Raw genomic sequence first — 25,194 nt, forward strand, 5'->3', positions numbered from 1 at the left:
CATTGAAAATAAGAATTTGTTCTTAACTGACTTGCCTGGTTAAATAAAGTTAAAAATAATAAAAAAATAAAAAACCGCTAGCCTACCTGCCACCCTGTGCAATCTATAAGAGGAACCTAGATCAGGTTGATCAATATAGGCTTATTGTCAATACAATATAGATCAGGTTGATCAATATAGGCTTATTATAGGGAATGTACATGTGTAATTTTAGTACCCTACAGATCAAACACATGTATTTTACCTTTATTTAACTAGGCAAGTCAGTTAAGAACAAATTCGTATTTACAATGATGGCCTAGGAACATAAATACATGTATAACTTACATATACTGTACATGTGTAACATATAGGCTATTGTGCTTCGATTGCTGTCCTTTTTTCCATTCTGAATAACTAAAATGTGTAGCCACAACATCATGTCAAACCACATGCTCAGTAATAATAGATAACATGTAGGATTGTTCTTGTTGAAACGAGGAGCATAAATCACTTCTATATAAATGCGCAGTAGTAGCAGCCTCCAACAATGATCAGAGGGCATGTATATTCAGCTCATTTGATTGGCTCTGAAGTGTTCCGTCAATAGTCTTGCGACATTTTTTCAACAAATAAAAAGTTGGTATTGAAGTGGAGACGTTTCGGTCCGACGGGACACTGCGGTACTCACACACCACCACATCTGCACGGATTTGAACTCCTCTTTCGGACTGACTGAACGGGACCCAGAAGTACGCTGTTCATTGAGTGTTACAAAGTAACCGAACGGAATCGTTTCAGCTACATTGTAGCAAGGAATATTGACTTTTAAATCTCGAACAAAGATGACTTCATTCAATAAGGGACCAGCCTACGGATTATCCGCAGAGGTGAAAAGCAAAGTGAGTAAGGAACCCGACCAGTAGTTAAATATTTAGTTTTGGGGTATTAATAACCACTTGGTTTATTATCGACGTTTTTGAACTAACCAGCTGAACCAACCCGGTCTGCTGCTGCGTGCTACAGCCAGGTCAGGATACAGGTAACGGTTCAACTCTGCTATATGAAAGCGCCGTCGTACATCGTGGAATTTAGTTTATTCGGCTGGATAGGTCTACTGGCAGATTTGAAAATATGAGTATTTGTTCCGAGACGAGGTTTATTCGAGGCTGATGCACAATTGTGGTTGATAGGCTACATAGAAACTTAAACTAAAAGTAGAAAATAGTTTGCCAGGAGTTTCTCTCACATCAATTTAGATAGGCAGGCCTAAATGTACGAAATATTTTAATAAAACCAATCACTGGAAGTGGCTTGAATGGAAGCCAAGTCAATTCATTGTTCGTAGCAGGGAGACATTAAGGAGTCAGTAACGTAGGGGGGCGATGGAGAGGCTATGCCCCCACATTTCAATTGGGCAACCAATGGGGAGAGATTATGACTTTCAATCAAATGTATTTATGAAGGCTTTCTTAGATCAGCTGATGTCTCAAAGTGCTGTACAGAAACCCAGCCTAAAACCCCAAACAGCAAGCAATGCAGGTGTAGAAGCACGGTGGCTAGGAAAAACTCCCTAGAAAGCCCAGAACCTAGGAAGAAACCTAGAGAGGAACCAGGCTATGAGGGGTGGCCTGTCCTCTCCTGGCTGTGCCGGGTGGAGATTATAACAGAACATGGCCAAGATGTTCAAACGTTCATAGATGACAAGCAGGGTCAGATAATAATAATCACAGTGGTTGTAGAGGGTGCAACAGGTCAGCAGCTCAGGAGTAAATGTCAGTTGGCTTTTCATAGCCGATCATTTAGAGTATCTCTACCACTCCTGCTGTCTCTAGAGAGTTGAAAACAGCAGGTCTGGGACAGGTAGCACGTCCGGTGAACAGGTCAGGGTTCCATAGCCGCAGGCAGAACAGTTGAAACTGGAGCAGCAGCACGGCCAGGTGGACTGGGGACAGCAAGGAGTCATCAGGCCAGGTAGTCCTGAGGCATGGTCCTAGGGCTCAGGTCCTCCGAGAGAGAGAAAGAGAGAATTAGAGAGAGTATACTTAAATTCACGCAGGACACCGGATAAGACAGGAGAAATACTCCAGATATAACTTTCCATTGTAACACTGTATATTATTAGACCTTTAAATCAGTGAGGAACACAGACTGAGACCAGGGTCTCTTTTACAGCTGGGTCCTGACCAAGGTCTCTTTTACATCTGGGTCATGACCAAGGTCTCTTTTACAGTTGGGCCCTGACCAAGGTCTCTTTTACAGTTGGGCCCTGACCAAGGTCTCTTTTACATCTGGGTCATGACCAAGGTCTCTTTTACAATTGGGCCCTGACCAAGGTCTCTTTTACAGTTGGGCCCTGACCAAGGTCTCTTTTACAGCTGGGCCCTGACCAAGGTCTCTTTTACAGTTGGGCCCTGACCAAGGTCTCTTTTACAGTTGGGCCCTGACCAAGGTCTCTTTTACAGCTGGGCCCTGACCAAGGTCTCTTTTACAGTTTGGCCCTGACCAAGGTCTCTTTTACAGTTGGGCCCTGACCAAGGTCTCTTTTACAGCTGGGCCCTGACCAAGGTCTCGTTTACAGCTGGGCCCTGACCAAGGTCTCTTTTACAGCTGGGCCCTGACCAAGGTCTCTTTTACAGCTGGGCCCTGACCAAGGTCTCTTTTACAGCTGGGCCCTGACCAAGGTCTCTTTTAAAGTTGGGCCCTGACCAAGGTCTCTTTTACAGTTGGGCCCTGACCAAGGTCTCTTTTACAGCTGGGCCCTGACCAAGGTCTCTTTTACAGCTGGGCCCTGACCAAGGTCTCTTTTAAAGTTGGGCCCTGACCAAGGTCTCTTTTACAGTTGGGCCCTGACCAAGGTCTATTTTACAGCTGGGCCCTGACCAAGGTCTCTTTTACAGTTGGGCCCTGACCAACGTCTCTTTTACAGTTTTGCCCTGACCAAGGTCTCTTTTACAGCTGGGCCCTGACCAAGGTCTCTTTTACAGCTGGGCCCTGACCAAGGTCTCTTTTACAGTTGGGCCCTGACCAAGGTCTCTTTTACAGTTGGGCCCTGACCAAGGTCTCTTTTACAGCTGGGCCCTGACCAAGGTCTCTTTTACAGCTGGGCCCTGACCAAGGTCTCTTTTACAGCTGGGCCCTGATCAAGGTCTCTTTTACAGCTGGGCCCTGACCAAGGTCTCTTTTACAGCTGGGCCCTGACCAAGGTCTCGTTTACAGCTGGGCCCTGACCAAGGTCTCTTTTACAGCTGGGCCCTGACCAAGGTCTCTTTTACAGCTGGACCCTGACCAAGGTCTCTTTTACAGCTGGGCCCTGACCAAGGTCTCTTTTACAGCTGGGCCCTGACCAAGGTCTCTTTTACAGTTGGGCCCTGACCAAGGTCTCTTTTACAGTTGGGCCCTGACCAAGGTCTCTTTTACAGTTGGGCCCTGACCAAGGTCTCTTTTACAGTTGGGCCCTGACCAACGTCTCTTTTACAGTTTTGCCCTGACCAAGGTCTCTTTTACAGCTGGGCCCTGACCAAGGTCTCTTTTACAGCTGGGCCCTGACCAAGGTCTCTTTTACAGTTGGGCCCTGACCAAGGTCTCTTTTACAGTTGGGCCCTGACCAAGGTCTCTTTTACAGCTGGGCCCTGACCAAGGTCTCTTTTAAAGTTGGGCCCTGACCAAGGTCTCTTTTACAGTTGGGCCCTGACCAAGGTCTCTTTTACAGCTGGGCCCTGACCAAGGTCTCTTTTACAGCTGGGCCCTGACCAAGGTCTCTTTTAAAGTTGGGCCCTGACCAAGGTCTCTTTTACAGTTGGGCCCTGACCAAGGTCTCTTTTACAGCTGGGCCCTGACCAAGGTCTCTTTTACAGTTGGGCCCTGACCAACGTCTCTTTTACAGTTTTGCCCTGACCAAGGTCTCTTTTACAGCTGGGCCCTGACCAAGGTCTCTTTTACAGCTGGGCCCTGACCAAGGTCTCTTTTACAGTTGGGCCCTGACCAAGGTCTCTTTTACAGTTGGGCCCTGACCAAGGTCTCTTTTACAGCTGGGCCCTGACCAAGGTCTCTTTTACAGCTGGGCCCTGACCAAGGTCTCTTTTACAGCTGGGCCCTGATCAAGGTCTCTTTTACAGCTGGGCCCTGACCAAGGTCTCTTTTACAGCTGGGCCCTGACCAAGGTCTCGTTTACAGCTGGGCCCTGACCAAGGTCTCTTTTACAGCTGGGCCCTGACCAAGGTCTCTTTTACAGCTGGACCCTGACCAAGGTCTCTTTTACAGCTGGGCCCTGACCAAGGTCTCTTTTACAGCTGGGCCCTGACCAAGGTCTCTTTTACAGTTGGGCCCTGACCAAGGTCTCTTTTACAGTTGGGCCCTGACCAAGGTCTCTTTTACAGTTGGGCCCTGACCAAGGTCTCTTTTACAGTTGGGCCCTGACCAACGTCTCTTTTACAGTTTTGCCCTGACCAAGGTCTCTTTTACAGCTGGGCCCTGACCAATGTCTCTTTTACAGCTGGGCCCTGACCAAGGTCTCTTTTACAGTTGGGCCCTGACCAAGGTCTCTTTTACAGTTGGGCCCTGACCAAGGTCTCTTTTACAGCTGGGCCCTGACCAAGGTCTCTTTTACAGCTGGGCCCTGACCAAGGTCTCTTTTACAGCTGGGCCCTGATCAAGGTCTCTTTTACAGCTGGGCCCTGACCAAGGTCTCTTTTACAGCTGGGCCCTGACCAAGGTCTCGTTTACAGCTGGGCCCTGACCAAGGTCTCTTTTACAGCTGGGCCCTGACCAAGGTCTCTTTTACAGCTGGGCCCTGACCAAGGTCTCTTTTACAGCTGGGCCCTGACCAAGGACTCGTTTACAGCTGGGCCCTGACCAAGGTCTCTTTTACAGCTGGGCCCTGACCAAGGTCTCTTTTACAGCTGGGCCCTGACCAAGGTCTCTTTTACAGCTGTGCCCTGACCAAGGTCTCTTTTACAGTTGGGCCCTGACCAAGGTCTCTTTTACAGCTGGGCCCTGACCAAGGTCTCTTTTACAGCTGGGCCCTGACCAAGGTCTCTTTTACAGTTGGGCCCTGACCAAGGTCTCTTTTACAGCTGGGCCCTGACCAAGGTCTCTTTTACAGCTGGGCCCTGACCAAGGTCTCTTTTACAGTTGGGCCCTGACCAAGGTCTCTTTTACAGCTGGGCCCTGACCAAGGTCTCTTTTACAGCTGGGCCCTGACCAAGGTCTCTTTTACAGCTGGGCCCTGACCAAGGTCTCTTTTACAGCTGGGCCCTGACCAAGGTCTCTTTTACAGTTGGGCCCTGACCAAGGTCTCTTTTACAGCTGGGCCCTGACCAAGGTCTCTTTTACAGCTGGGCCCTGACCAAGGTCTCTTTTACAGCTGGGCCCTGACCAAGGTCTCTTTTACAGCTGGGCCCTGACCAAGGTCTCTTTTACAGCTGGGCCCAGCGTACACATGTTAACACATACAGTTTAGGTACAATAATTAATAAACTAAACAAGACAAACTTAAACGATCACAGATAACACACAAATCATTTTAATTAACAAATAATAATAAATACGGCATATTTAATTTAAATACAACAGATTTCATTTACACATAAGTTGTTCTACTAACAACACAAGAACTTGCATTACCCGAAACAATTAACTGTACAGCTGTCAGTCAGATTTTGTAATAGGTTCATTCATGTCAATTTAACAAAAATGTATCATTGTTTAAAGCCACACTCCTGAATGTGTTTCAATGACAGCCCATAGAAGTGAGAGAAATGTTCAAGTTGTGTAGATGGAGTTATGGATCCAGGCACTTACAGTCCACGAGAGATCACAATGGTAGTTTTTATACACATTTTACCACAACAACAAAAACTAAATATTGAGGTTATTAACCAACCTTACATTCTGTCCTACATTCAAGGCTAGACAGTTAAGGTAAACCTAGTTATACTCAATGGGTATGTAATTAGTTGAAATGACTTATTGAACAGTTGGAAATAATGTGGATTGTATAAATTGGCTGTCTGGATACTGTCAAGCTGTGCTCGGGAGAAACGATCAGCGTACTAGGAAATCATTAGAGGAATTCATAGGCTCATAGAACACTGGTCTCCTAGGCTACCAAGAGTTGCCTCTCTCTCTGTAGGAAATGACTGAATCATGACGTCATCGGTCAGCCTACCCATCGAAAACAGGCAGTCAAGGCCGGGGGAGATAGGCCCATGTTTAACGTGTTAGTCGGCTATGTGAAACTGTCTCATGTTTACAGTTTATGTCTGCCCACTCTCTGTTTGCTTTGATAGCACTGGTGCCAACAGCAAGCAAACCAAGCGTTCTCTCCAGATAAAAGATCAGCAGACTGTCACGGTCTACTTCCTGTTGGCCAATGATGAGAATATCAGGTTAAAAGAGAGAAGACAAGGGGCACTTTTCAACAAAGCTGAAGGAATTTATTGACCAGGACAATGACTTGTGAACAACACAGTATCTGGGATACTGGAAGTGTGTTGTCAGTTAGCAGAAAGCTGATAATCGACAGTGTTGTTGGAGTAGCTTTTTATAATTTTTATTTTTTTTGAATTTTTACCCTTTTTTCTCCCCAATTTTGTGGTATCCAATTGTTTTAGTAGCTAGCTACTATCTTGTCTCATCGCTACAACTCCCGTACGGGCTCGGGAATAGACGAAGGTTGAATGTCATGCGTCCTCCGATACACAACCCAACTAAGCCGCACTGCTTAACACAGCGTGCATCCAACCCAGAAGCCAGCCGCACCAATGTGTCGGAGGCCCGAGCACCTGGCAACCTTGATTAGCGCGCACTGCGCCCGGCCCGCCACAGGAGTCGCTGGTGCACGATGAGACAAGGACATCCCTACCGACCAAGCCCTCCCTAACCCGGACGACACTAGAACCCAGGGACTCTGATGGCACAGCTGGCGCTGCAGTACAGCGCCCTTAACCACTGCGCCACCCTTGTTGAAGTAGCTTTTAAGTGACATATTTCGATGTCGACTTTTGACACACTGAGTCAGTAGTTTGTCAAACGTCAGCAGATGTCAATGTCTCAAGCTCTGACTGAATACAGAACAGAAGCTGGAGGAACCAGCATGCTATTAATGAATCTGTTGTAACAATAACCTGTTCTCTCTCTCTCTCTCTCTCTCTCTCTCTCTCTCTCTCTCTCTCTCTCTCTCTCTCTCTCTCTCTCTCTCTCTCTCTCTCTCTCTCTCTCTCTCTATTCTGTTGGACCATGAGTTTTGTCCTTTTGAGAAGTCTCTCTATTGGAAGATGGGATATTATGAGAACAGATTGACTGAGCTGTGGTTCCAGACAGGGTAAAAAATCCTGTGTCTCAAACCATCTCTCTCTCTCTCTGTTTGTCCTGCCTTAATGAGACCAGACCATCTCATTCCTCAAAGGCCCAGTGCAGACAAATATGTCCTGTGTGTTTAATATTCATTTACACACCGAGGTTGGAATAATACTGTGAAAATGATGATAATGACCTTTTAGTGTAAGAGCTATTTGAAAAGACTGTCTGAAATCTCTGCCTCTTTTGTCCTGCCTGGTGACGTCACCAGCCGGTAAATGAGTTAATAGGCCAATGAGAAAGAGTGTTCCAAACCTCTGCCAATAACAGCTCGTTTTCAGTTTCCCCTCCCCCTCAGACCAGTCCTAGCAAAGTTCTTGCTTGAGAAATGACTCTTTGCTAAGAAAAAATAAGTTTTGTTTTCAATTAAAATGGCCAAAAATAATCACAGTAAGGTATTTTATTTTTACCCAGAAATGATTTGATATTGAGATAAAAAGATTTTTTAAAAAACGTCTGTATTGGCCCTTTTATTAACTACTTAGTGGCCCCTGTTTATGTTTGCGGCGGTATGACAAGCTTTTGGGTGAGGTAATCTTCTAAACCTCGACTGAAATCAGATGAGCGAGAGTATTTCAACCAACGCCGGGCTGGCCCAGCCGGGAAAACATTTTAAATGGAAATATCGTGTGCTTTCCGGTATATTCCAGGGTGGCTGCCAACACCGGCTTTAGTTGAGAGCTGCTTGTGTTAATATACAGTGGATTCTGACGGCTGGAAATGAAAAGCAGCTTGGTTTTCTTATGTACATACGTGTTAATCTTGAAAGATGACCAGCATCTGTCAATCAACTACACACACACACACACACACACACACACACACACACACACACACACACACACACACACACACACACACACACACACACACACACACACACACACACACACACACACACACACACACACACACACACACACACACACACACACACACACAGAGAGAGAGAGAAAGTGGCGCAGCGGTCTAAGGCACTGCATCTCAGTACATAGAGGCATTACTATAGTCCCTGGTTCAAATCCAGGCTGTGTCACATCTGGATGTGATTGGGAGTTGGCCCAGCGTAGATGGGGTTAGGCTGTCATTGTAAATAAGAATTTGTTCTTAACTGACTTGCCTAGTTAAACATGGACACACTTGAATTAAGAAGAAACGGCATAGAAAAAAAACTGCATTTTTGTAACTGTCGTTGTGTTCAAAGTTACTTTCCCTCAGCTCATTTTCTTTATCTAGTCCTTCAAATCATCATGTCAATCATTAGTAATCAAACAACCCTGAAGTGCTGTCCAGTGGGTCACCACAACTCTCCGGGGGTTGAAGTGTGGACCAAATGTCTGACGGGTGTTTCCTTGATCTTACTTCTCAAGTGTTTTAAAAATAGAACAGGAATTCCCTCTGGAGCCTTGGAACACATGAACACACTGTTACATATTGTCTACAGCAGTTGGAGGGAACTTCAAGATGAACTATTTATCCAGTTCTCGAGGACACTGCTCTTGTTAAGGGTAAAGCTTTCCCCTAATCTGGTGCTTTCAACGTGAAAGAGAGAGTTGTCATTGAGGCCAGAAGGAGTTTGGTCACCAGCGGACACCAACCAGTCTTCGAGGCATTCCGAGTCGAACACCAAACATTTCTGTAGAAAAGCCAACTCTAATTGCATGCGCTATCTTTTGTTTTGTTTTTGTGCTGAGCTGTTTGGCGATAGGTGTACTAGATACAGAAACCCTGTTCACTGGGTAGGCAAAGTGTTCCTGTTTCGAACTATTTAATTTAGCCTGAAAAGACTAATTCCGCCTACCCAGTGGACCAAGAGGTCTGTGGATAAATCCTGTGTGGCTACTACACCGGCCAATCAGATGGCTCCAGTCACTGTGCCTATAGCTTGCTTCCAAGAGCCTGGTCACTGCCAAGTTTGATACTAGCCTACGTGAGATTTTATAACTTTTATCAAACCCCGATCAGAGAGAGAGAGACTGGGAAAGAATACAGCAAAGAGCTGCTGTTTTTCAAGTTCAAGTTTTTATTCACCGGTTTCATTCATCTCTATTAGAAAATTAGAAAATGTGCTTCTCCCTCCTTCCACTCGCAATGCAGCTGCAATGAATGAGTAGCCAAGTCGATCGATAGCGTCTATTTTAATATTGAGGAGTTTCTCACGTTCTCTGTTCGTAGGAACAACCATGAATTTGTGCATGAGGCAGATGTGTTTGTGATTCGATTCGAGTGTCCCCTCTCTAGTCCGTCCTCACCGGAGGGGAGAGCAGGGACCGTGAGAGGCAGATGTGTTTGTGATTCGATTCGAGTGTCCCCTCTCTAGTCCATCTCACCGGAGGGGAGAGCAGGGACCGTGAGAGGCAGATGTGGTTGTGATTCGATTCGAGTGTCCCCTCTCTAGTCCGTCCTCACCGGAGGGGAGAGCAGGGACCGTGAGAGGCAGATGTGTTTGTGATTCGATTCGAGTGTCCCCTCTCTAGTCCATCTCACCGGAGGGGAGAGCAGGGACCGTGAGAGGCAGATGTGGTTGTGATTCGATTCGAGTGTCCCCTCTCTAGTCAGTGTATCCGGAGGGGAGAGCAGGGACCGTGAGAGGCAGACCCTGTGCTGCCCCCTCCCTCCATTGAGACCAATGCCGTATTCAAAACAATTGGAAACTCTGAAATCTCAGACTTCTGACTTCAGTGCGTTCAATACAACTGGGAACTCTGAAGAAAAACGAAATTCGACTGCGAAAAATAATTTTTCAATGGTCATCCAACTCGGAATTCAAAGTCGTAAACTCTGGCATCTTTCTAGAAGCTCTGACTTTTCGACCTGAAGATCACTGATGCCGTGATTTGACCTCGTTTCCCCCCACTGAGTTCACCGTTCTCTTGAAGCCATCATGCCCATCAGAACCATCCAGTAAAATGAAAAAGCAAATTATTTAAATTTATGCTCCACTGTGCCTCGCAACTGCTACACCAACTGATCTATTCTGTTATCAAAGCTTGAGTTTTGAAATACAATCTGGTCTGAGAAGAACAATATTGGCAGGCCAGGCATGTAGCCAATATACTGTGGTAATGTATTAGACCTACTGCGCAAACCTTATTCCTACAGAACTGTTTTTATCCCACAAGAATCTAAACTCTGTCTAGCTATATGGGATTGTTTTAAGAAGGTCATACCAAGGATCACTTAGTGCCCAGTCCATTACTGGGACCAAGCTTCCTGCCATCCAGGACCCATATACTAGGCAGTGTCAGAGGAAGGCCCCAAAAAATAGTCAAAGACTCCAGTCACCCAAGTCATAGGCTGTTCTCTCTGCTACCGCACGGCAAGCGGTACTGGAGCAAGTCCAGGACCAAAAGGCTCCTTAACAGCTTCTACCCCCAAGCCATTAGACTGCAGAACAATTAATCAAATGGCCACATGAACTATGTACACCACCTTTGTTTTTACACTACTGCTACTCGTTGGTTATTATCTAACCACTAGGAGGTAGGTAGCCTAGTGGTTAGCGCGTTGGACTTATAACCGAAAGGTTGCAAGATCGAATCCCCACAGGTTGAGCCCTATCTGAGCATGTGCTCTGCACAGGTTGAGAGAGGTCGAGAGAGAGCTGGGCTGGGGTGTTCCCATTCTATTTCCCTCCCTGCATTGGTTCAGGCTGGATCTCCCTTTCACAGTGAGATTCTGATTCCTTGTGTTGTCATATTAAGCCCAGTGATGCTGTTTTGGGGTGAATGGGAAGTGAGCCCTTTTCCTGAACCATTGTTCAGCTTTTTTTTTAACTTTCAGATTCCAGTCCAGCAAGATAAATAGTGGGGTTTTCACCAAACTTGACTTGTTCAACTTGGATGAGTCTTTGGGGAAGGATGCTATTATCTTGTGCACGTATGTTTTCGTGATAACACTATTGTCCATTACAACAAGTTAAAGACTCGATGGAAAATGACTGACTCTGGTGGGCTTTTTTTGTCAGGGCAGGGAACATACCAGTATTGCAATATATATGTTTTTTTAAATGGGAAAAACAAAAGTAAACACAAAGCAGACCAAACACGTTGGTCCTTTAAAAACCCGCTGTGCTTATAGCTTGTGAAAATAGTGTGTTGACTCAGGATGATAAATGTTGTTTCTTTTCCAACATTAAGGCTGTTTTCCTAAAGAAGTTAAATCCTCTTCCTGTTTTAGTTTCCTTTTAGTTTTAATTGAACTTTTACTACGATGCTTGTATCGTCCCAGCTCTACTTTTTGGTATGAAAAACTTGGTTATGCAGTAGATTTGGCCTTGTGTGCCTAAATGTGAGGTTATTTTACGTCCGTGCTTGGTTTCATTTCAGCTTTAGGAAAGTATTCAGACCCCTTGACGTTTTCCACATTTTGTTACATTACAGCATTTTTCTAAAAATGGATTTAAAAAAAAAAAATCCTTATCTACACACAATACCGCATAATGATAAAGTAAAACAGGTTTTTAGAAATGTTTGCTAATTTATAATAATTAAACAAATGGAAATATTACATTTACATAAGTATTCAGAGCCTTTACTCAGTACTTTGTTGAAGCACCTTTGGCAGCCTCGAGTCTTCTTGGGTATGGGTCTACAAGCTTGACACACCTGTATTTGGGGAATTTCTCCCGATCTTCTCTGCAGATCCTCTCAAGCTCTGTTTGGTTGGATGTGGAGCGTCGCTGCACAGATATTTTCAGGTCTCTCCAGAGATGTTTGATTGGGTTCAAGTCCAGGCTCTGTTTGGTTGGATGTGGAGCGTTGCTGCACAGATATTTTCAGGTCTCTCCAGAGATGTTTGATTGGGTTCAAGTCCAGGCTCTGGACATACAGAGACATGTCCTGAAGCCACCCCTGCGTTGTCTTAGCTGTGTGCTTAGGGTCATTGTCCTGTTGGAAGGCAAACCTTTTCTCTGGAGCAGGTTTTCATCAAGGATCACTCTGTACTTTGTTCCTTTCATCTTTGCCTCGATCCTGACTATTCTCCCAGTCCCTGCCACTGAAAGACATCCCCACAGCATGATGCTGCCACCACCTTGCTTCACCATAGTGATGGTGCCAGGTTTCTTCCAGAGGTGACGCTTGGCATTCAGGCCAAAAGAGTTCAGTCTTGGTTCCATCAGGCCAGAGAATCTTGTTTCTCATTGTCTGATAGTCTTTAAGTGCCTTTTGGGAAACTCCAAATGGGCTGTCATGTGCCTTTTCCTGAGGAGTGGCTTCCGTCTGGCCACTCTACCATAAAGGCCTGATCGGTGGAGTGCTGCAGAGAATGGTTGTCCTTCTGGAAGGTTCTCCCATCTCCACAGAGGAACTCTAGCGCTCTGTCAGAGGGACAATCGGGTTCTTGGTCACCTCCCTGACCAAGGCCCTTCTCCCCCAATTGTTCAGTTTGGCCGGGCGGCCAGCTCTAGGATGAGTCTTGGTGGTTCCAAACTTCTATTTAAGAATGATGGAGGACATTTTTTGGGGGTACCCTTCCCCAGATCTGTGGCTCGACACAATCCTGTCTCTCCATCTATTTTGTGAAATGCCTCCTGCAGCAAAGCACCCCCACAACATGATGCTGCCACCCCTTGCTTCACTGTTGGGATGGTGCAAGCCTCCCCCTTTTTCCTCCAAACATAACGATGGTCTTTATGGCCAAAACAGTTCTATTTTTGTTTCATCAGACCAGAGGACATTTCTCCAGAAAGTACGATCTTTGTCACCATGTGCAGTTGCAAACTGTAGTCTGGCTTTTTCATGGCGGTTTTGGAGCAGTGACTTCTTCTTTGCTGAGCAGCCTTTCTGGTTATGTTGATATAGGACTTGTTTTACTGTGGATATAGATACTTCTGTACCTGTTTCCTCCAGCATCTTCACAAGGTCCTTTGCTGTTGTTCTGGGATTGATTTGCACTTTTCGCATCAAAGTACGTTCATCTCTAGGAGACAGAACGTGTCTCCTTCCTGAGGGGTATTACGGCTGCGTGGTCCCATGTTGTTTATACTTGCGTACTATTGTTTGTACAGATGAACGTGGTACCTTCAGGCGTTTGGAAATTGCTCCCAAGGATGAACCAGATTTGTGGAGGTCTGCAATCTTTTTTCTGAGGTCTTGGCTGATTTGTTTTGATTTTCCCATGATGTCAAGCAAAGAGGCACTGAGTTTGAAGGTAGGCCTTGAAATACATCCACAGGTACACCTCCAATTGACTCAAATGATGTCAATTAGCCTATCAGAAGCTTCTGAAGCCATGACATAATTTTCTGGAATTTTCCAAGCTGTTTAAAGACACAGTCAACTTAGTGTATGTAAACTTCTGACCCCCTGGAATTGTGATACAGTGAATTATAAGTGAAATAAACTGTCTGTAAACAATTGTTGGAAAAATGACTTGTGTCCTGCACAAAGTAGATGTCCTAACCGACTTTCCAAAACTATAGTTTGTTAACAAGACATTTGTGGAGTGGTTGAAAAACAAGTTTTAATGACTCCAACCTAAGTGTATGTAAACTTCTAACTTCAATTGTGTATAAACATTTCTAGTTCACTTCACATTTCTACCACATCCAATCTATTCACATTATGCTGAATGTTTTCAGAGCTAACGGATAGTGGTTAAATATGAATGAAAACCAGCTGGACAGTACTTGGTCATGTGTGTGATTTGAACAAATGGTTAATCAAGTGGGAGTCATTCTGGTCAACGAATGTTCTGGTTTCATTCTATCGGTGAAGCTCCCGGTTAGAGATGACCTCAATTATATAAGATATTGTATAAATGGGAACGGTCACTTAATTGTAAGAAACTTTATGAATTGACTAGAACGTGTTAATTCAAAAGAGAGTAACAACTGGATACTGATTTAAACAGCAATTGCCTCGACAGTGGTGTATCTATCCTACATTGAATTGATCGTGTTGCACTTCTTAGGCATTCTGTACCTCAAAATCTTCTCCTTCCAGATGTTTCTGCAGTGTCATCGGGAAATGCTTGGGCTACAGAGTTGGGGGTGGTGAGGAGGGGTTCCTGGCAGCATTCCTAGAGAAGGACTGCTGTGCTGAGAGAGAGTGAGAGAACTGAAGAAGAAAACAACATCTCTCCTCTAATCTTCCCTGATTTCTCTCTGAGGAGGCTCAGTGTGTATTCTGGTGATGGTAGGATGTCTAGCTGCAATCAGTCAGTGGCACAAAAAGCCTCAAATGAATTCCTGTAAATGACAGTGTGCTCTCAAGCTGTTCAGAAAGAAGGGACAAGTTCCTTCCACTTCCTCCCAGTCTTTTCATTGAGCCAGAGCACCACTCATGTCCTCTTACGAGATGGGGGGGGGGCATTTGAAGATTTGCCCTTTTGTCTGTTATTAAGTTGAGAGCAGGGCCTCATTTTCTGACATCATATTTCAGAGGGAAATGGACACACACACACACTCACCAATTGCTTCAGAGAGGGCTCGTTTTTCTGTTGACTGCTTTGACATCCCAGCTGACAGGCTTTCGTGTGTGTGTGGTGTGGTGTGGTGTGGGGGGGGGGGGGGGGGTTGCTACAAGTTTACGGGCTTTTAGTGTCACAGAGTGGTCCTGAAAAGCTGTCGTTTACCTCACTGTTTTTATTAGCAGCCGGTCAGTAGAACGCTTGGTTTGCATTGCTGGCCTGTAAAGTGAGGGGAAAAAGTATTTGATCCCCTGCTGATTTTGTACGTTTGTCCACTGACAAAGAATTGATCAGTCTATAATTTTAATGGTAGGTTTACTTGAACAGTGAGAGACAAAATAACAACAGGGAATGCACAGGGAATAAACTGCGTTTAAGCTGTTCATTGTGGAGGAACAATGTGTAAAAAAAAGAGTGGAGGTCAGATGTCTCTTTCCTCTGTGACTCGATCATAAAGAGGAGTCTGTCTGTCTGACTGACTCAGTGTGGATGACTAGTGTCTGTGATGTGCTCGTTGAAAGGCCATGTTTATAGGACATAGGCCAATGTTGAAGTGCTGTTTACAGTGGACTCTGAGCTGTTTATAATGGACTGTGAGCTAATGGGTGACTGCAACTGCTCAGCTGACAGTACCATATAAAGAACGGTTAAATTTACCCCTTTGTTTGACATTGTACAAAAGTCCTGGAAAATCTCCATGGCATTATTCAATCCAATTGTGGGTCATTTACTGAACAGTACTTACTCATTGACACTGAAGTACTGTACATTACAGCACAGAAACACTAGTGGCAGAACAAATATTTTTTTTCTCCCCCATGTAGGCCTACCATTTTTAGCAGATCCTGTACATCTGTTTACACAAATGAGATTGTGTGTCAGTGTATATGCTACGGTGTGTGTTTGGCTGCTTGTCATTTAAGGATGGAGCATGGTAAACACTCCAGGGAGCCAGTGGGGATGTGTTCAAGCCCTTAACTTATCGTCTTCAGTGTGTGTACACAAGTGTGTGAGAAAGAGCGGAAGCAGCTGGAGAAGAAGAAGAGCATGCAGCTGTAATTGGCTTCGCATTCACTTCCTCTGATGGCTTCTATCCATGATGTCAGTAACATTCACTTCCTCTGATGGCTACTATCCACGATGTCAATAGCATCATTTATAGGGCACAGGGAATAAACAACGTTTAGCATTATATCTGCACAGGGAATAAACAACATTTATCAGAGGGATTGCTACTATCCATAATGTCAATAGCATCACTTCCTCTGATGGCTACTATCCATAATGTCAATAGCATCACTTCCTCTGATGGCTTCTATCCACGATGTCAATAGCATCACTTCCTCTGATGGCTACTATCCATGATGTCAATAGCATCACTTCCTCTGATGGCTACTATCCATAATGTCAATAGCATCACTTCCTCTGATGGCTTCTATCCATGATGTCAATAGCATCACTTCCTCTGATGGCTACTATCCACGATGTCAATAGCATCACTTCCTCTGATGGCTACTATCCATGATGTCAATAGCATCACTTCCTCTGATGGCTACTATCCATGATGTCAATAGCATCACTTCCTCTGATGGCTACTATCCATGATGTCAATAGCATCACTTCCTCTGATGGCTTCTATCCATGATGTCAATAGCATCACTTCCTCTGATGGCTACTATCCATGATGTCAATAGCATCACTTCCTCTGATGGCTACTATCCATGACCATGATGTCAATAGCATCACTTCCTCTGATGGCTACTATCCACGATGTCAATAGCATCACTTCCTCTGATGGCTACTATCCACGATGTCAATAGCATCACTTCCTCTGATGGCTACTATCCATGATGTCAATAGCATCACTTCCTCTGATGGCTACTATCCATGACCATGATGTCAATAGCATCACTTCCTCTGATGGCTTCTATCCATGATGTCAATAGCATCACTTCCTCTGATGGCTACTATCCATGATGTCAATAGCATCACTTCCTCTGATGGCTACTATCCATGACCATGATGTCAATAGCATCACTTCCTCTGATGGCTACTATCCACAATGTCAATAGCATCACTTCCTCTGATGGCTTCTATCCATGATGTCAATAGCATCACTTCCTCTGATGGCTACTATCCATGATGTCAATAGCATCACTTCCTCTGATGGCTTCTATCCATGATGTCAATAGCATCACTTCCTCTGATGGCTTCTATCCATGATGTCAATAGCATCACTTCCTCTGATGGCTTCTATCCATGATGTCAATAGCATCACTTCCTCTGATGGCTACTATCCATGATGTCAATAGCATCACTTCCTCTGATGGCTACTATCCATGATGTCAATAGCATCACTTCCTCTGATGGCTTCTATCCATGATGTCAATAGCATCACTTCCTGGTATTATACAAATGTTCCATCCCGCGTAACACCATATTTCCCACCAAAACCAGAAGTGTCATTCAAAAGCATATAAATATGATGATTTGATTAGAGTTTTTATCAGCATGAAGATTCAAAGCTGGTGCTACCTGAGCCTAATGAGACATATATTAAATACATTTAACGAGCCCTACATTAACCACATTTAATGAGCCCTACATTAACCACATTTAATGAGCCCTACATTAACCACATTTAATGAGCCCTACATTAACCACATTTAATGAGCCCTACGTTAACCACATTTAATGAGCCCTACGTTAACAACATTTAATGAGCCCTACATTAACCACATTTAATGAGCCCTACATTAACCACATTTAATGAGCCCTACGTTAACAACATTTAATGAGCTCTACGTTAACAACATTTAATGAGCCCTATGTTAACCACATTTAATGAGCCCTACATTAACAACATTTAATGACCCCTACGTTAACAACATTTAATGAGCCCTACATTAACCACATTTAATGACCCCTACGTTAACAACATTTAATGAGCCCTACGTTAACAACATTTAATGAGCCCTACGTTAACAACATTTAATGAGCCCTACGTTAACAACATTTAATGAGCCCTACGTTAACAACATTTTAATCAGCTCTACGTTAACATTTTAATGAGCCCTATGTTAACACCATTTTAATGAGCCCTATGTTAACACCATTTTAATGAGCCCTACGTTAACACCATTTTAATGAGCCCTATGTTAACACCATTTTAATGAGCCCTATGTTAACACCATTTTAATGAGCCCTACGTTAACAACATTGAATGAGCCCTACGTTAACAACATTTAATGAGCCCTACGTTAACAACATTTAATGAGCCCTACGTTAACCACATTTAATGGGCCCTACGTTAGCAACATTTAATGGGCCCTACGTTAGCAATATTCAATTGGCTCAACGTTAACAACATGTAATGGGCCCAAACCCAAATGATTGTTCGTTGACCAATACATATGTGATATAAAAGCCCATTGATGTAGCTAGCTATAAGCTCTCTTGGGTAAATAAATGAAAGTAGCTCCAGCAGGCTAATCTTTTGTAGTGCGAACTGTAATACTGTACTGTATTATACTGTATTATAAGGACTGGAGTTAGGCACCTCGTTCAAACCATGATGAAGCAGAGGAGAACATGTGTTCCTGGTGCAGCTCATGCGACCTACACAGTTACACGTACAGGCTAGTTAGATTGATTGACATTTTTAAATATAATTGGGCCTATTTGCATAATTAGTAGGCTGACGCATATATACCTTTCATAATATTTCCCCTAATGTTATTAGCCTGCCTCCTCTTTCTCTCTCTAATGTTGCTTCATTTCTTCCTCGCTTTCAACAGTTAAATGAAATACATTTCGTTGTCCTATTCATCATTCTAATGACATCCTTGAATAATATAGGACTAGAATTAGATGCAGAAGGCTTGTCACTTGTCTTCATGAAGATCGAATGGTTATCGGTCTGAATCAATAACTGCTATTAGGTGTACCACATTCACTCTTCTTTCAATCTACCCCTGAGTTCAATAGGCTGCTGTAATTAACATTCAGCAAACAAGAGCTTGCGTCCCTCTTCTAATAGTCTACTGACATAACAAATGCTAATAAAATAAAGTCCAGCAAGCTATTCTAGTCTAGTTTTTCCTTGCATGGGACTACAAGAGCTAAGGAGCATTTTGTTTTAACGGAGAGAGGCCAGTGGAGCACAGGTCTGTCCGTGTTGCACAAGAGGCAGAGGCTGTAACTTAGATGAGTGATATCCATAACCCATCATTCATTAGATAAATAAAAGGCTAATAATGTATTTTAATATATTACCTGAAAGAGGCAGGCTAGGGCATTTATACATCAATCTAGAACAGGAGTATCTATTTTGGATGCAATTTGAATGGTTGATGGAGAAAGAGAAACTGCGAGGGAGTCCCCTGATTTAAAGCAAAGATATTCGAGTGATAGGCTGTTTTAAAACTCTGCAGCTGCAATTTAAAAATAATAATCTTTACAATTAAAAAACAAGGTGACCCCTGAAAGCCAGATGGGAGATGGGTAAATTAGACGTGCATTCAGTCTTTAGATTACTGGAGCGTAGTTCATGCTGCAGAAGATGTAGGTCTACCTCGCTGTAGAGAAAGCCAGATGGGAGATGGGTATATTACTGTAGAATAGGCCATGCTGCAGAAGATGTAGGTCTACCTCGCTGTAGAGAAAGCCAGATGGGAGATGGGTATATTACTGTAGCATAGACCATGCTGCAGAAGATGTAGGCCTACCTGGCTGTAGAGAAAGCCAGATGGAGATCGGTAAATTAGTGCATTCAGTCTTTATATTACTGTAGCGTAGGCCATGCTGCAGAAGATGTAGGTCTACCTGGCTGTAGAGAAAGCCAGATGGAGATGGGTAAATTAGTGCATTCGGTCTTTATATTACTGGAGCGTAGGCTGCTGCAGAAGATGTAGGTCTACCTGGCTGTAGAGAAAGCCAGATGGAGATGGGTATATTACTGTAGCATAGGCCATGCTGCAGAAGATGTAGGTCTACCTCGCTGTAGAGAAAGCCAGATTTAGACATTTCATATAATAATTTAGCGGTTTCTCTCAGTTATTTATCCCGTGAAAAGGGAGTGGTTTAGGGTGGTAGATCTCGGTAACCAGAATCCCTCCATTCAACCCTAATCACGTCCTCTCAGAGCTGTGTGCTGATGTCTGAAGCTGGGAGAACACACTGTCCTTACAGCATCAGGCCACACAATGAAACGACCAGTGTCGTATCGTATCCTGATACTGGAAATAGCTTAGGACTAATACACTCCAGGAAAAGATAGATCAGACCAGTCAATAAATGCCTTGATTTTTCAGTCAACAGCTTCTCTTTTGTTCTCAGTATAAATAATGTGCTTGCATAATGGGTTATTTAACTGTCAGAATTATCTCCCCTATGAATTGCATTTGAAGTAGAATCATAAATTACGTTTATCTATTTTATTTTTCTCACACTGACTTTATTGAAGCCAAGATGTAAATCTGAAAGCATTTTACGGCGTGATTCACCACAACCCCGAGGACCTTGTTTGCTCTTAGAACCTTGTTGTGTCCAATCCACATCACATGAATCAGTCTGCTAAATGTCTGGTTGGCAAAACAACATGTCAACGTTTGAGCTTTAAACCTCCAGTCTACCCCTCCACCAGATGACTTACCTCACAGCTCAATGCTCACACTGCTGAAGGCTGAATATAACAGTGTAACGATGTGCGCTGTGAGTCGGGGAGCAAGTTCAGGGAGTGTTTTAATAAATAAATGGAACATAATCCAAAACAAGAAACAGCACACAGACATGAAACAGAAACAACGACGCCTAGGGAAGGAACCAGGGAAGTGATGGAGTCCAGGTGAGTCTGATGACGCGCAAGTGTGCGTAACGATGGTGACAGGTGTGCGCCATAACGAGCAAGCCTGGCCGGAGAGGGAGCACATGTGACAAACAGATGGCACCCTATTCCTTTTATAGTGCACTACTTTTAACCAGAGGCCTATGGTCCATTTAGTGCACTACTTTTAACCAGAGGCCTATGGTCCATTTAGTGCACTACTTTTAACCAGAGGCCTATGGTCCATTTAGTGCACTACTTTTAACCAGAGGCCTATGGTCCATTTAGTGCACTACTTTTAACCAGAGGCCTATGGTCCATTTAGTGCACTACTTTTAACCAGAGGCCTATGGTCCATTTAGTGCACTACTTTTAACCAGAGGCCTATGGTCCATTTAGTGCACTACTTTTAACCAGAGGCCTATGGTCCATTTAGTGCACTACTTTTTTTTAAACGTTTTTTTTTATTTTTTACCCTTTTTTTCTCCCCAATTTCGTGGTATGAAATTGTTTAGTAGCTACTATCTTGTCTCATCGCTACAACTCCCGTACGGGCTCGGGAGAGACGAAGGTTGAAAGTCATGCGTCCTCCGATACACAACCCAACCAAGCCGCACTGCTTCTTAACACAGCGCGCCTCCAACCCGGAAGCCAGCCGCACCAACGTGTCGGAGGAAACACCGTGCACCTGGCAACCTTGGTTAGCGTGCACTGTGCCCGGCCCGCCACAGGAGTCGCTGGTGCGCGATGAGACAAGGACATCCCTACCGGCCAACCCCTCCCTAACCCGGACGACGCTAGGCCAATTTTGCGTCGCCCCACGGACCTCCCGGTCGCGGCCGGTTACGACAGAGCCTGGGCACGAACCCAGAGTATAGGCCTCTTGTTAAAAGTAGTGCACTAAATGGACCATAGGCCTCTGGTTAAAAGTAGTGCACTAAATGGACCATAGGCCTCTGGTTAAAAGTAGTGCACTAAATGGCCCATAGGCCTCTGGTTAAAAGAAGTGCACTAAATGGGGAATAGAGTGCCATTTGGGACAAATCCGTAATCTCTGCCCCTGACAGCACCGTAACAGCCTGGCTAGCTGACATCTGAAGTGTACAGATTCTTCTCCAAGGGGAAAAACGGTGTTCTAATATAAAGTAGATTATGGAAACACACCATGCAAACCTGTCGCGTGATATTTCCCTCCCTTAGCTGATTCGGTGAGTGTTTGCATGTCCTGCGTTCGTTCGTTGTTGTGATCTGACACGTGTGTGAATAGAGAGAAACTGGTGATTATGTAACACGTGGACCTCTCTGCTGGGTTTATTGCTGTGAGATGTGATTTTTTTGTCTGAGTTCCTTAGTTCAAAGCAGCTTGAGACATTTTCACATCTCTTAACCCTGTCAAATTATGAAATACAACTATCGGAAGGATATATTTAATGAGACAGTTGATGACAGTTTTTAAAGGGGAAGGTGTTGTTACTAAGATACCCGTCTCATGTGACCGACCTGAACATAGTATCTGGCCAGGACATGAGGGATATGGCTTTAAGTTCCAAGATTACAAAGATAGTAACTTTTACTAAGACACTGACTGTTCTCAGATCGCAGGGAAATATGACATGCAAAAGGAGGAGGAGCTTCGGTTCTGGATCGAGGAAGTGACGGGGATGGCCATAGGAGAGAACTTCCAGAAGGGTCTGAAGGACGGAATCATCCTGGGAGAGTAAGTGTGTGTGTGTGTGTGTGTGTGTGTGTGTGTGTGTGTGTGTGTGTGTGTTTCTGAGCTGATACTGACAGAGGATTGACGTGTGTGTGTGTGTGTGTGTGTGTGTGTGTGTGTGTGTGTGTGTGTGTGTGTGTTTCTGAGCTGATACTGACAGAGGATTGACGTGTGTGTGTGTGTGTGTGTGTGTGTGTGCGTGTGTTGTGTGTGTGTTGTGATCTGTAGTTGATGTTTGCTGGGTGGAAACACTGACATTGATTTTTACATGAGTAATCAATCACACTCCTGTCACTGTCCACAGATTGATTAGCATCTGGTCTATTTCCCATTCCAGTGGAAAACATATTTGATACACATGTCCATACACATACATATTGTCCTCCCCAAGATTCACTTGTTAAAACTACTATCAGTTTGTCGTAAGATGTCATTTTTACATTGAACATGTGTGCTTTAATGAACATGAGCACTTTAATAATGAACATGAGTACTTTAATAATGAACATGAGTACTTTAATAATGAACATGAGTACTTTAATGAACATGAGTGCTTTAATAATGAACATGAGTGCTTTAATGAACATGAGTGCTTTAATAATGAACATGAGTACTTTAATGAACATGAGTGCTTTAATGAACATTAGTACTTTAATGAACATTAGTACTTTAATGAATGACTCCTTCACTCCTTTCCCCCAGATTGATAAACAAACTGCAGCCCGGCTCGATAAAGAAAATTAACCACTCACAACTGAACTGGCACAAGGTAGGCTAATGCTCTGAACTGGCACGAGGTAGGCTAATGCTCTGAACTGGCACGAGGTAGGCTAATGCTCTGAACTGGCACGAGGTAGGCTAATGCTCTGAACTGGCACGAGGTAGGCTAATGCTCTGAACTGGCACAAGGTAGGCTAATGCTCTGAACTGGCACGAGGTAGGCTAATGCTCTGAACTGGCAGAAGGTAGGCTCATGCTCTGAACTGGCAGAAGGTAGGCTAGTGTTCTGAACTGGCAGAAGGTAGGCTCATGTTCTGAACTGGCAGGCTCATGTCTTCGCCAAACGTTACCTCAGTGTATGGTGTTGTTCACACCCTTCCATAATAATATGAACACTTTTCCCAAGAAAGCACAGAAGCCATAGAGTGGCTGTTCACGTCATTAAACACCATTTAAGACCTATTACAATGTCCTGCCTGGAGAATAAGTGGATTCATTCATTAAGCCTTCCCCTGTCTCGCTTTCTCGCTCTCTCGCTCTGTCTCTCTCTCTTTCTCTCTCTGTCTGTCTCTCTCTTTCTCTCTGTCTGTCTCTCTCTTTCTCTCTCTGTCTGTCTCTCTTCCTCTCTCTGTCTGTCTCTCTTCCTCTCTCTGTCTGTCTCTCTTCCTCTCTCTGTCTGTCTGTCTCTCTTTCTCTCTCTCTGTCTGTCTCTCTTTCTCTCTCTCTGTCTGTCTCCCTTTCTCTCTCTGTCTCTCTCTCTGTCTCTCTCTCTTTCTCTTTCTCTCTCTGTCTGTCTCTCTCTCTCTCTCTCTGTGTCTGTCTCTCTCTTTCTCTCTCCGTCTGTCTCTCTTTCTCTCAACACCTTTAATGAGTTATTACTTTTGGATATTTTTCCCTAAGCCCCTTCCCATCCCTGCTATGCCCCTCCCCACCCCCTCTGTGTTCTGGGGCCTGTTCAGGAGGATGTAACATCGCAGAACATTCAGATATGGTTTAGTGTAGAAGGGATTGTCTTGTCAGATAGAATAGGGAATAGTACCAGCTCTGTTACCCATGTTGTTGTGTTCCCCCAGCTTGAGAACCTTGGCAACTTCATCAAAGCCATCCTGGCCTATGGCATGAAGCCTAATGACATCTTTGAGGCCAACGACCTGTTTGAGAACGGCAACATGACCCAAGTCCAGAGCACATTGCTCTCCCTGGCCAGCATGGTGAGGGGGGGGAGGATGGACTTTCCTACATGTTTTCTGTGATAATACTTTTTAGTTTTTTAAAACATACAAGAAGACATGTTATGGTAATTAGTGTATACTGGGACAGCTACAGTAAACTGTTACCAAGACATTCTGATGGGGTTCCTTCTCTGCTGACAGCTACAGTAAACTGTTACCAATACATTCTGATGGGGTTCCTTCTCTGCTGACAGCTACAGTAAACTGTTACCAAGACATTCTGATGGGGTTCCTTCTCTGCTGACAGCTACTGTAAAGTGTTACCAATACATTCTGATGGGGTTCCTTCTCTGCTGACAGCTACAGTAAACTGTTACCAAGACATTCTGATGGGGTTCCTTCTCTGCTGACAGCTACAGTAAACTGTTACCAAGACATTCTGATGGGGTTCCTTCTCTGCTGACAGCTACAGTAAACTGTTACCAATACATTCTGATGGGGTTCCTTCTCTGCTGACAGCTACAGTAAACTGTTACCAAGACATTCTGATGGGGTTCCTTCTCTGCTGACAGCTACAGTAAACTGTTACCAAGACATTCTGATGGGGTTCCTTCTCTGCTGACAGCTACAGTAAACTGTTACCAAGACATTCTGATGGGGTTCCTTCTCTGCTGACAGCTACTGTAAAGTGTTACCAATACATTCTGATGGGGTTCCTTCTCTGCTGACAGCTACAGTAAACTGTTACCAATACATTCTGATGGGGTTCCTTCTCTGCTGACAGCTACTGTAAAGTGTTACCAAAACATTCTGATGGGGTTCCTTCTCTGCTGACAGCTACTGTAAAGTGTTACCAATACATTCTGATGGGGTTCCTTCTCTGCTGACAGCTACTGTAAACTGTTACCAAGACATTCTGATGGGGTTCCTTCTCTGCTGACAGCTACAGTAAACTGTTACCAAGACATTCTGATGAGGTTCCTTCTCTGCTGACAGCTACTGTAAAGTGTTAC

General features: G+C 44.3%; 1 protein-coding gene across 2 annotated transcripts in view; it reads left to right on the forward strand.

Annotated features, from left to right (window-relative positions):
* Positions 1 to 599: 599 nt before the first annotated feature.
* Positions 600 to 25,194, forward strand: part of LOC110490889 (calponin-3) — a 29,484-nt gene continuing 4,889 nt past the window's right edge. Inside the window, exons 1-4 of one of the 2 annotated variants that reach the window (XM_036945689.1) lie at positions 610 to 881; positions 22,171 to 22,292; positions 22,992 to 23,058; positions 24,083 to 24,220. In XM_036945689.1, coding sequence (XP_036801584.1) covers positions 825 to 881; positions 22,171 to 22,292; positions 22,992 to 23,058; positions 24,083 to 24,220 — 384 coding nt within the window. In that variant the 5' untranslated portion in view covers positions 610 to 824. Of the gene's footprint in view, positions 882 to 22,170; positions 22,293 to 22,991; positions 23,059 to 24,082; positions 24,221 to 25,194 lie in introns of both variants that reach the window. The other variant, XM_036945690.1, reaches the window with a different exon arrangement.

This window comes from Oncorhynchus mykiss, chromosome 15, assembly GCF_013265735.2.
Source record: "Oncorhynchus mykiss isolate Arlee chromosome 15, USDA_OmykA_1.1, whole genome shotgun sequence".
Lineage (NCBI taxonomy): Eukaryota > Metazoa > Chordata > Actinopteri > Salmoniformes > Salmonidae > Oncorhynchus > Oncorhynchus mykiss.